Raw genomic sequence first — 12,196 nt, forward strand, 5'->3', positions numbered from 1 at the left:
GGGTACGCCACAGCCTCAAGCACTGTGGATGCAAGACGCTCTGCGCACCTGTCTCTCTGTCTGGGTGTCTCCGAGCCCTGGAAACCCTGCATGTTAGGACTGGGGGCTGAGGCTCTGTGCTGGGAGAGCCACAGGACTGACCGTGCGGGACTTTCCGGCACGAGAGGCCAGGGGTCTGGAGAACCAGGGAGGCTTTGGAGCTGGACCTGGAAGACGGTGGCCAGGGGATGTCTGCCGAGGGGGTGGGGAGCTGGCCAAGAGCAGAGGGGCCGGGCCCTTCCCTGTCCGTTCTCTGTGACGCTAATGCTGCTCTCTTGCCCCTGCAGGCCATCCCCGGTGCTGCTGAGCTGTGGCATCCCCTTTGACGTGGCCAGGAACGCGCTGCGGCTCAGCGTGGGCCGCAGCACCACCCGGGCCGAGGTGGACCTCGTGGTGCAGGACCTGAAGCAGGCCGTGGCCCGGCTGGAGGGCCAGGCCTAGTGTCGGGGCCACCTCATAGGAAGCCTCCGAGGCCTGTGCCAGGGTCACCTTCCCTGCAGAGACGGAGTGGGCGGCAGCTCCCTCTCTAAGTGGGTCAGTGTGGAGCGGGTCCCCCAGGCATACAGGCCCGGGACACACACACCTGTGTGGGCCTATCGCTGTCACTGCTGCCCAGTGGCACGGGTTGAAGTGGAGACGCTTTGGCTGTGCCCACACTCCCCCTAGGAAGTGAGCACCCCCTTCATGGAAGGTGGCATTTTTATCAGGAAGATGAAGTCCTAGTATTTATAATTGACTAGAGGCCTGGTGCACAAAATTTCGTGCACTGGGGGGAGTCCCTCAGCCTGGCCTGTGCCTTCTCACAGTCCAGGACCCCTCGCTCCGTACCACCCGCCTGCAGCAGAGGCAGGAGAGGCTCCCGTCACCGCGCTGTGCTCACCAGCTGTGAGCCTGGCTTCTGGCTAAGCGGTGCTCCCATGTAGAATGCACTGACCACCAGGGCGCAGCTCCTGCGTTGAGCATCTGCCCCCTGGTGATCAGTGCACATCATAGCGACCAGTCCTTTCGCCATTCAGTCGATTTGCATATTAGGGTTTTATTATATAGGATTGTTGTTATCATGAAAATAGGAAAGGAAGCCTGGTCTTTGCTGCAATCACAGCCACCCTGTATGTGTTTGCAGCCCTTTCCAGACAGCCAGGCCCAGGTCCCCCCATCCCCAGCCCTGCCCGTCACTCAGGACTCAGGCCTCCCCACCCAGAGTCCTCAGGGCCCTCCTGTCTTTCCCCTCAGATCGCTTACTCAGGGTCTCAGCTCACAGGGCACTGAGTTGGGGGTGGCCAGGCCCATGTGACTAGGTTGTTCCCAAGGTGGAAACCAGCTCCTCCCTCGCTCAGCTTTCACCTGATTTTACCTGCAGAAGAGTTCTTCTGTCCCCCCAAATGCTCTGTGGGATTCTGGTACACTTCAAATGTCATGTCCACACAGACTTTACATAGGAACGACTTTTTAATTCACACTTTTAATGTGCGGTTTTAAGGCACAAAGAACTACACGATGACATTGAGGATACAATTGTCGGGTTAAATAAACTAATAAAACATTCCAGTGCGTGTATTGGGCGTATTCCCAGTGGACACTTCTCTTGGGGATCCAGAGTATGAGCTGCTTATACGGAAACCCCAGCTCATCACTGAGTCGTCCCCCTGCAGCTTAAGACATTCACCTTGAGTCTGGCTGGCGTGGCTCAGTGGTTGAGTGTTGACCTATGAACCAGGAGGTCAGTTTGATTCCCAGTCAGGGCACATGCCCTGGTTGCGGGCTCCATCTCCAGGGTGGGGCATGCAGGACGCAGTCGATCAATGATTCTCATCATGGGTGTTTCTATCTCTCCCTCTCCCTTATTCTCTGGAATCAATTTAAAAAAAATAACAATCACCTGAGACTGTCCTGGAAGCCCTGGGAAGGCAGGTGCCTGATGTGCAGTGTCCCCCTCCAGGGAGGCTGTGGGTGCCCAGCTCCAGGTCTGGGAAGTGCACCTTGTGGCTCTGAAATATGCACCTGAGACCGGTAGCTGCAGCCCCTCAGACTCGGTCACTGGTGGGTGGGAGGGCTGAGGCGGGGCCTCCAAACCCTCGGTCTCCCTTGGAGTCTTCCTGTCCAGTGTCCACCCTGTGCCCAAGGCTGGCCCTGCGCAGTCGCTGAGGGCCAGGACCCAGCATAGGTTTCCAGGTGGGGAGACTCCTTGTATGACGATTTAGACCCCAACACTCCTGGTGGTAAGTTCCCCGAAACGGCCCCATTGTGGATGGGTCTGCCCTCCCGTGACAAATCTCCCAAGTGGCTTTCTCAGGCCAGCACGGGCTCAGGGCTGCTGCCCGGGCTGGGGGAGCAGGCGCTGGGGGCCTGCTGCTTTCTTCAGAGGATCTTGCAACTAAGCTGCGGCTGATGTGGGAAGTTCATCCCAGGCTGAGACATATCCTCGGCCCTCGCCCCACGGGAGGAAGAGGCATGGCCCAGCGAGGGGCAGTGTCCACTGGCCGGTGCCCAGCCCCTGATCTCAACACGGTGTGAGCCCTTCCCCTGTACCCTGTGCCCTCTCCCCACCACGACTCAGCACAGCGGGAGTGGCTCAGGCAGGGCTTGTGGCCCAATCCCCAAGGCCTGCCCCCCCCAACTTGCACCCTGCCGCCTCCCATCTGCCCTGTGGGCTGCTTATCGGGTAACCAGAGCTGGGAGCTGCGTCCACGCCTGAAACAGGAAGCCCGGGCCTGTGCGTGAGCCCTGAGAGCCTGCGGGTGGCTGGGCAGGAGGATGGAGGAGCAGCGGGCGCTCGTGGCCGCCAAGGACGGGGACCTGGCCACCTTGGAGCAGCTGCTGGAGGCTGGCGCCCTGGGCCCAGGCATCGTCGACGCCCTGGGGGCTGGCCTGGTGCACCACGCCACCCGGGCCGGCCACCTGGCCTGTGTCAAGTTCCTGGTGCAGCGGGCCAAACTGCCCGGCAACCAGCGGGCCCACAACGGGGCCACCCCGGTACACGACGCAGCTGCCACCGGCAGCCTGGCGGAGCTGTGCTGGCTGGTGCGTGAAGGGGGCTGCGGTCTGCAGGTGAGCAGAGGGCAAACCCGGAAGGCAGTGTCCCTGTGAACAGAGGGAGGAGTGAGCTGTGAGCTAGAAGGTCCTCTGCCCTGGGCTCTTTCTCTTAGGGACTCACAGCTCAGTCTGTGCAGTGTCTCTGCCCTCCCCCCCCCCCCCTCAGCAACACAAAGCCCTTGCAAGCCAAGGCCACCTCCTAAACCACCTCGTCTCCCCATCGCCCCCACCTCCCCGCACAGGAGCGCCTGGCCTTGCCGGTGGGGGTCCCGCCAGTTCTCATCAGGCCTGGTCCCGGGGGCCTGTCTCTCGGGATCTAGAAAGGGCCCACAGGCACGCGCAGTGGGCACTTGGGCTCAGGAGCTGGAGCCCTGAGCGAGACTGAGGCCCTGATGCTAGAGAGACGTCTCCACGGTTCAAGGACGAGCTTGTGGGGGAATTTCTCCCAGGGCCCGTCCTTGCCCTGTTCCTGCCTGTCCGATACCCCTTCGTGAGGAGAGACTGTGAGAAAGCTCCGACAGAGCCGAGTGGGCAACAGGGACCCGCTGGGTCCCAGGAGAGGGAAGACTCACTGGTCACAGCCTGAGGCTGCCCAGTCACCACCACCAGGGGCAGCGGCGGGAGTGCTGCCTGTCCGTGCTGTGCCTGGGAGAAGGCCCGGGGCTGCGGCTCCCGCAGTGGAAATGCTCCCGGCCAGGGCCTGTGCTGGGGGTGGGCACTCAGTGGGGTGGGGTGGGGGCGAGGTCAGGAGGCCGCCATGACCGCTCGCAGAGATTGGGAAGGGGCATGGCTGTGCTCTGACTGTGCATTGGCAGGGTCACAGATTGTGACCCAGACCTGGACTTGAGCCCTGGCCCGGCCTCTAACCCTGAGCAGGTCGCCTCACTTAGAAGAAAGGGCCTCCCTGGCCTTGGAGGGAGCAGGGGGGAGAGGAGGGAGCAGAAACTTCCAGCAGGCGGGGTCCCTGGCAGGGTGGACTCCAGGCTGGCTCTGGCCACGGGTTCTGCCCAGCGGGGTGAGTCCAGACCTGCCACCCATTCCCCACCCTGCCTGTGCCCCGGTAGGACCAAGATGACTCGGGTGTCTCCCCGCTACACCTGGCTGCCCGCTTCGCCCACCCGGTGCTGGTGGAGTGGCTGCTCCGAGAGGGCCACGCAGCCACGCTGGAGACGCTGGAGGGGGCCCTGCCGCTGCACCACGCCGCTGTCAGCGGGGACCTGACCTGCCTGAAGCTCCTGGCGGCTGCCCACCGCAGGTGAGGGGCTGGAGCGCCTCCTGTCGGCAGTCTGGGGGCCTGGCCCCTGGGGAGGCTGCACCCAGGGGCAGAGAACAGCTGGTGGGCAGGCACACAGGGACAGGACACAGGGGTGGGCAAGCCCGGCTGTCCCCACGGCCCCACATGTGTTCCCAAGACCTTGCATCTCAGCAGTGAACAGCGTTCTTATTCCTGCCCCTCCCCCCCATTCCCACCCTTTGGTGAAGGCCTTTGGGACTTGCCTTGCGGATCTTCCCCAGAGTGTCCACGCTGGCCACGGAGTCTCTTAGACCCACAGTTTTTAAAGTAGTTTCTGCCATTTGAAAACTGGGAGACTTCACATTAAAACATACGCACACACATATGCACATACACACATACGCACACATGCACTTGCACATACACACGCACACGTGCACACACACACACAAATGGGAAGGACCTTGCCCTTAGAGGCCAACATCCCACTTGGCACCTCTGCAGGAGCCAGAGGTGAAGTGTGTGTCACCAGGGGGTAGGGGTCAGCCTTGGGTAGGGGGTGGCCCCTCTCTGCAGCGAGTCACTGGCCCTGCAGCAGGTGGAGGCAGAGGGGATTTGGGAAATCCCAGAACCTGCTCCAGTCCATTCACACCGGCCCCAAAAGCCAGGCCCGAGTGCCCATGGATGGGATGGATGTCTAGTGTCCGGCTCACAATGTCCCCTTTTACAGGGTAGGCTCAGCTCTGAGTTCACTGACCTGCCCACTGCAGGTCCCTGGGCTAGTCACCCTGAGGCGCCCCCTGCTGGCCAACCCCAGAGGCGCACAGCTTGATGGGGAGTGGGCGGAGCTGGATTCCAGCAGCCAGAGCCCTCATCCCCACTTCCCCGGCCTCAGCCGGTTCCCTTGGGTGGTGGGAAACCTGTGCAAGCCTACAGGTGACTGGCTGCGACCCCTCAGCGGGTCAGGGAGCTGGAGCTGGCCAGTGCCGGACCTCCCCTCCCCGCGATCTGGGTCCTCAGCTGGATCCGTCCCCACCCCCACCCCTGTGACCCCTGGCCAAGCGCCCTCTGAACCTCGACCTCCCCCACAGCAGCGTGAACCGGCGGACACGCAGCGGCGCCTCCCCGCTGTACCTGGCCTGCCAGGAGGGCCACCTGCACCTGGCCCAGTTCCTGGTGAAGGACTGCGGCGCCGACGTGCATCTGCGCGCCCTGGACGGCATGAGCGCGCTGCATGCTGCCGCCGCCCGCGGACACTACTCTCTAGTCGTCTGGCTGGTAAGGGGGACCGGGTGGGGACAGGGGAGTCCCCGGAAGGCTAGCCCCAGCTCCTGCCTACTCCCCAGAGTCCCTCCCAGCAAGCAGGGCCTGGCTGCGGTGGGGGGCCCACCCCCCGGATCTGTCTGCCCATCTCAGAACTGGGGACCCACAGGGTTGCTGGGGATGGGCTGTGCCCACCCATCGCTCCCAGCAGCGTGGGCAGTAGGCTCAGGCAGGGCCCGGGATGCAGCCTCGAGTGCACAGCTCAGCAGCCCTTCCCCCCTCCCCAGGGACCTCCTCCCCAGCCCTTCCAGCAAGCCAGCCTCACTCCCCCTCTGCCTGGCAGGCAGCTCCCCAGGGCCCCTCCACCGCCTGCCTGCCCACCTGGCTAGGATGGCAGCCACCCTGTGCCCAGCCCTCTGCTCTCCTGCCGTCTTTCCTCCATGGCACCAACACCCGACACACTAATTCTGACTTCTTTATCTTGGTGGTTGTCTGTCCCCACCCTGGGAGGCAGGGAGTCTGTCCGGCTGCTGCGTCTCAGGGCCTGGCATGCAGTCAGGGCTCTGGAGATGTTTAGTGAGGATGAAGTCCCGCTGCTCACCTGGGCCTCAGAGGCCGCCAGCGGTCACCTCCAGCCTCCCTTTTCCAGCACCTCCTGCCCCTCCCCCCAGGCACTCACAGGGCCTCACCTTGGCACAGGCCAGGTCTCCGCCAGGGGTCCTCCTGCCAAGTGGGCCCTGCCCCGGAGAAAATCCTGAGGCTCTCCAGTTGTCACCCCCCTGACAGTCTGGGGCGTTGTCCTCACATCCCCTCCCTGTAGGTGTGAGCCCATCCATTTCAGACCTCGGCCTCCCCTCACCTGGAGGATCCTGGGCCCGGGGTGGGTCCTGGCCATCTCTGGCAGCAGGGCCACGCATAGCAGGTGCTTCGCATATGAAGTGAGCCAGCAGGCCGTGTGGTGCCCAGGACAAGTGGGCAGGAGGGAAGAGGGACCTCTGAGCCCCCTAGAGTCCCTCAGAGGCTCACCCCAGGGAGGGAGCAGCTGGGGCCATGGGGCCCCGGCCCAGAAAGGCCTTTCCAGATGGACTCCCTGCCCCCCTCCCTGTAGGATGGCCAGGGGGGAGGGCAGCCTCCATCCAGCCTGGCCCACCGGCCCCAGAGTGGGCACCCTTGCCCTTGGGGTGCTGGCTGGTGGGAGGCCTGTGTCCCTCACAGACATGGCTGAGGGTGGGATGAGCCAGCAGTGCTTTGGGCTGCAGGTGATGCGTGGACCGAACAACCAAAGCCCGTCCCTCCCACAGAAGGAGCAGGAGGCCGGTGACAGTGGATCAACCCCGTGGGCTCGTCTCTGCTGTCCCCTGGCCTTTCCCTCGGGGTGAAAGTTGGCCGTATTCAAGGCAGGAAGAGGGAGTAAAGGGGGCACCCACATCCACCAGCCTCTTCCTTCAGGAAGGCAGGGTGTTCCTGGAAGAGGCCCTAACGTCTTGTTGGCAGACTAGGCCATCCTGTCCCGAGGCCACAGTTCAGTGTGCCCGTAGAAGTGGGTGGGCACCCCAGGGTCTGCCCCTCGCATCCCCCCACGGCAGCTGAGTGCTCTGGACCAGAGATTACTGGTGCCCTCACAGAGGTGGTTGCCAGCAGGACAGGGCCCAAGCCACAGGATGACCAGGTCCGAGTCTCGCGCTCTGAGAGGCTGGCAGGACCCGCTGCCCAATGTCCCACGTCTACATCTGTGCTGGGGGAGCTCAGGGCCCAAATGAGCCCAGTGCCAGAGGCTGTAGACATCTGTTTGGGTCTCCCAGGTGCCCTCGAGGCGTTTTGCTCATTGGATGTGTGAAACCCGCCCTGGAGGTGTTCTGCTTAAGATTTGGGCTGGGGCGGATTTGGGGACTGCAGGCTCCCAGTAAAACCAGATCTCACCCCCAAAACACTGTTCTGGAGGTGCCAGGCTCTGGGATGATGACAGGCTGAGTGTGAGGAGCTAGCTCTGTCCCAGGGCTTCCTGGGGAGTGGTGCCCCGGCCCCCAAGGTCACCTCCCAGGGCTCCATGTCCTCCTCCTGGTGGCCACCCCCAGGAGTGGTCACCCCATCCAGCCTCACTGGCCCCTCTCCCCCTTTCTCCAGGTCACCTTCACTGACATCGGCCTGACCGCACGGGACAACGAGGGGGCCACAGCCCTCCACTTTGCAGCTCGAGGCGGCCACACACCCATCCTCGACCGGCTGCTGCTGCTGGGCGCCCCCATCATGAGAGACTCCTGGGGTGGGACCCCCCTGCATGACGCCGCGGAGAACGGACAGATGGAGGTGAGGCAGCGCCGGGGACTTCTGTTTAACTCATCAGTCAGTGAGGAAACTGGGAATTCAAAGTGACTGTATATCCACACACACACTTACCCCCCACGGGTGAGGGATGAGGAGGCGAATACACAGACGGGTGCAACCCGGTCGGCGTGGCAGGCAGGTGACCGACTGATTGTACTGCATCAGACACAGACATTCTGCCTTTCTCTGGACAAGAGTCACTTGTGGTACAGTGTTTTGCAACCTACAGGTGCTGCCTCAAAGGCAGTGAATGAGAGCAGAGGCAGCGCAGAAAGCGTGAGCCTGGGGCACTCAGTAAGGACTCTTTTACTCATTTGGGTGCCTTTCTGATTCTCCCCGATGTGCCCACTGGGCTGTGTCCTCTGTTCCATTGCACCTGAGCATTTACAGCAAAATGCACACTTGTTACATGATATCTTTCTCTCTTCACCTGTATGTTAGAGTTAGAGGGGGGTGCTGATTATTTTAAAAGTATGTGTGCAGCCCAGCCAGTGTGGCTCAGTGGTTGAGTGTTGACCTATGAACCAGAAGGTCATGGTTCGATTCCCAATCAGGGCACATGCCCAGGTTGCAGGCTTGATCCCCAGTGTGGGGCGTACAGGAGGCAGCTGATCAATGATACTCTCATCATTGATTGTTTCTATCTTTCCCTCTCTGAAATCAATAAAAATATATTAAAAAAATAAAAAGCAAGTGTGCAGGTAAATTATAGCACACTCGTATATGGAGTTCGTTTTAGAATCCTGACTGAGGCATCAGGAAGCATTTGTGATAAAAAGGGGGCACGGGGACTGACATTAGGAATGGAGGACCCTGGACTAACTCATGCTCAGGGTGCCTTCCAGCCCTGCGTCCTCTGATGCTGTCCGTCTGGGGTGATGGTTAAGGTCATGGGTTCTGAGAGCCATTGCTCTGCACCCAGGCTGCCCACTAACTGGTGTCTGAACTTGTGAGGCCTCTTATCCTTCCTGGTGCCTTGTTTCGTCTTGTGTAATACAGGCCCCTTAAGCCCCACGGGGCCGGGAGCTGTGAGGAGGCCCAGGTTTCTACCCAAAATGGTGCCTAGCACAGTGAGGGACCAGGGGAAGGCCTCACTGCCCCATCTCTGGGACAAGCTACCTCCTGGGGGTGAACATGATGGTCCCCACAGTCCCGACTGTGAGAGAGCTGGTGGGCGGTGGGCGGTGGAGGGAGAGCCAGAATGGGATGAGGTTGCTGTTTTTAATGTGTTTTATGTCTACAGTTTTCAAAAACCTATACGACATCATTATTTTTTATTCAAGACATGAATAAAGACATATTCAAACATACCCACAGATCCCCCCCTTTCCCTCTCAGGCCCATTCCTTCCGGCGACTTGGGACCCCACGTGGAATTCCTTTCCCTCAGTCTGAGTGAACGTTTTAGATGGTCCCTTCGACTGGGTTTGCTTCTTGTTTCTTTTTGTTTGTCTGGAAACATCTTTATTTCATCTTCAGCACATTTTTGCTGGGTAGAGAACTGTAGCTTGGCAGGTTTTACATATTGGTGCTTTGAAAATGTCATTCATCACTTTCTGGCTTCCATCAAGAGGTCTGCATGGGAGTCACTGTTTGAAAATCATATTTTCCCCTCTGGCTGCTTTTTTAAAAAAATATATCTTTATTGATTTCAGAGAGGAAGGGAGAAGGATAGAGAGTTAGAAACATCGATGATGAGAGAGAAACATCGATCAGCTGCCTCCTGCACACCCCCTTCTGGGGATGTGCCCACAACCGAGGTACATGCCCTTGACTGGAATCGAACCTGGGACCTTTCAGTCCGCAGACCGACGCTCTAGCCACTGAGCCAAACTGGTTAGGGCCCCTCTGGCTGCTTTTAAGATGCCCATTGCGTCTGGTCTTCAGCTGTTTTGCTGTGATAGGACCAGGGTGGACGGCTCCTACTCGGGACTGGTTGGACTTCTCGAGTTGTGCTTGGTGTTTCCATCTGTCTGTCAAGTTCTCAGCTGTTCCCTCTCCAGACACGCCCTCTGCATCCACTCTGTCATCTCTCATTCTGCATTTTCGTCCTGGCTGTAGCTGCTGGATTTCTGTCTTCATCTTTCTGTCTGGCCGTGCAATATTCTGGATTGCTTCTTCAGGCCCATTTCCTGTTTACCAGGTCTTCAGCTTCAGTCTTTAACTTGGTTATTATTTTTACTAGAGGCCTGGTGCACGAATTCGTGCATGGGTAGGGTCTGCCCACCCGATCACGGTGGATCGGGCCAGGCTGGCTCGGGGGAGGGATGCGGTAGGTTAGCCAGCAGGCCCTGCCCCCTGGTCGAACTCCCTGTCAAACTGTTCCAAGGGACAATTTGCATATTAGCCTTTTATTTTATTTATTTATTTTTTAAATTAATTTTATTGATTTTTTACAGAGAGGAAGGGAGAGGGATAGAGAGTTAGAAACATCGATGAGAGAGAAACATCGATCAGCTGCCTCCTGCACACCTCCCACCGGGGATGTGCCCGCAGCCAAGGTACATGCCCTTGACCGGAATCGAACCTGGGACCCTTCAGTCCACAGGCCGACGCTCTATCCACTGAGCCAAACCGGCCAGGGCTAGCCTTTTATTATTTAGGATGGTCTCCACCTTGAATTAGTCATTTTTCAAATCTACATGTGTCCGTTTTTATGGTTTATCATTCCATGCCTGTGCTTTGCAGCTTGGTCTTTATTTCTCTGAAAGTCGTAGCCCGGTTGCTTCGCAGTTGGTCAGTCTGTTTCTGCAGGTCTGTTTGTTGGTGTTCTGGTCTCCTTTCTGCTGCTCCTGGTCTTGTGGACTGTACGATGCACATTATATTTGAGAAATGATTTGCAGGAGTCATTTGAGGCCCGGGATGTTGTCTTGATTGCCTCTGCCTGTCAGCATATGTGTGACTTGCGAGCCCAGAATCATCTGAGTCCGCGTTCCAGGCGGGAGGCTGCCTGGAGCCCCTGCGTGATGGGGAGCGCGGGCTGGCTCTGGTTTACTCTCCTCCGAGGGGCGCCCTCAGCCCGCAGCGGCAGGTGGTGAGGCAGAGCCCACCTTCGCAGGCCCTGGTGTTTGCTGGTCTCCCTCCTCCCAGGAGGCTGCAAGGACCGCCAGGTCGTGACTTTCTCCTGCATCAGCGCGCTGAGTGCCGGGCTTATCCCTCGACTCCTGTCTTCTCTCTTGGCCTGGTGGTTCCTCGCTTGCTTGTTGCCTCTTCTCTGCTTCAGGAAGGTGACTTTCGTGGCTCTTCCATTTTCTGCATTACTGGGGAGTGGATGGGTCTGACCCACCTGCTTCTCTCCTCCCTGATCTGGGTCCTTCTGCCCCCCTGTTTTTGCTGCTGGCACAGCCACCTCACAAATGTCCAGACTTTGGTCTGTCACAAGTCCCTCTGGGTCCCAGCTCCTTCATGGAAACGTGGCACACCCCTCTGAGCGTTGCTGTAAAAATGGAAACTGGTTCTGTAGTTATAGCCCAGGACATGGGCTACAAGGGCAAGGGGCAAGGTCGGGGTCAGGCTCCGAGCGGGGAGGACCCCAGCCATGCCGCCTTCTTACCACCTGAGCCCTCAGCGAGTTCCTTACCTCGGTACCTGGGTTCCCATCCAGGATGGGGTGCTGGTACCTGCAGGGCTTGGTGCCAGGCAGGGCGGCTGTGCGTGCAGAGAATGCTGGGATTCTCAGGCAGGTTCCTCAGATGTTGGCAGCCTCGGTGTCCCACCTGGAGCGGGGGGTGTGGTGCCAGCCCTCCATGGCGCCTGGTGGGTACTGTGGGATCGGCTTGTGTGCCGTGGGTCACATGTGCCCCTCCCGGCAGTGCTGCCAGACCCTGGTCTCCCACCACGTGGACCCCTCCCTGCGGGATGAGGATGGCTACACGGCGGCAGACCTGGCGGAGTACCACGGACACCAGGACTGCGCCCAGTACCTGCGGGAGACGGCCCGGCCGGTAAGTCTCAGGGTCCCCAGTCACCCTAGCTGGGGTGAGGGTGAAGCCCCCCCCCCCGCCCCCGACAGACCAGTTAGCTAGAAAGCTCTATGTATACCATGTCATTTGCAGAAAAAAGGTTCCGGGCCAGGGCTGAGCCAGCCCCACAGGTCAGCTAGCTGGGCGCTGGGACTAGGGATGAGCCAGCAGCCATGACTGGGCAATGACCAGTCCTGTGGCAGGGGCTGTGGCGGGGGCTGTGGTGGGGGCTGTGGCAGGGGCTGTGACTAGGGCTGTCCGGCAGCTATGACGGGGCCTGTGGCCGGGGCTGTGGCAGGGGCTGTGGCGGGGGCTGTGGTGGGGGCTGTGACGGGGGCTGT

The 12,196-nt window shown here is 59.9% G+C and overlaps 2 protein-coding genes across 3 annotated transcripts in view; both read left to right on the forward strand.

Annotated features, from left to right (window-relative positions):
- The window catches only part of SCLY (selenocysteine lyase), a 22,128-nt gene extending 21,240 nt beyond the window's left edge, over nt 1-888 (forward strand). For both annotated transcript variants that reach the window (XM_006082716.3, XM_023763032.1), the window contains exon 12: nt 327-888. In XM_006082716.3, coding sequence (XP_006082778.1) covers nt 327-480 — 154 coding nt within the window. In that variant the 3' untranslated portion in view covers nt 481-888. The remainder of the gene's footprint in view (nt 1-326) is intronic.
- A 1,020-nt stretch (nt 889-1,908) lies between these two features.
- Nucleotides 1,909-12,044, forward strand: ESPNL (espin like). The gene is made up of 5 exons (XM_023759606.1): nt 1,909-3,087; nt 4,137-4,327; nt 5,401-5,584; nt 7,694-7,876; nt 11,706-12,044. Exons 1-5 carry the CDS (start codon nt 2,794-2,796, stop codon nt 11,916-11,918), a joined length of 1,065 nt encoding a protein of 354 aa, XP_023615374.1. The 5' UTR covers nt 1,909-2,793; the 3' UTR covers nt 11,919-12,044.
- Nucleotides 12,045-12,196: the final 152 nt, after the last annotated feature.

The sequence above is a fragment of the Myotis lucifugus genome, unplaced genomic scaffold (assembly GCF_000147115.1).
Source record: "Myotis lucifugus unplaced genomic scaffold, Myoluc2.0 scaffold_3, whole genome shotgun sequence".
NCBI classification, from domain to species: domain Eukaryota; kingdom Metazoa; phylum Chordata; class Mammalia; order Chiroptera; family Vespertilionidae; genus Myotis; species Myotis lucifugus.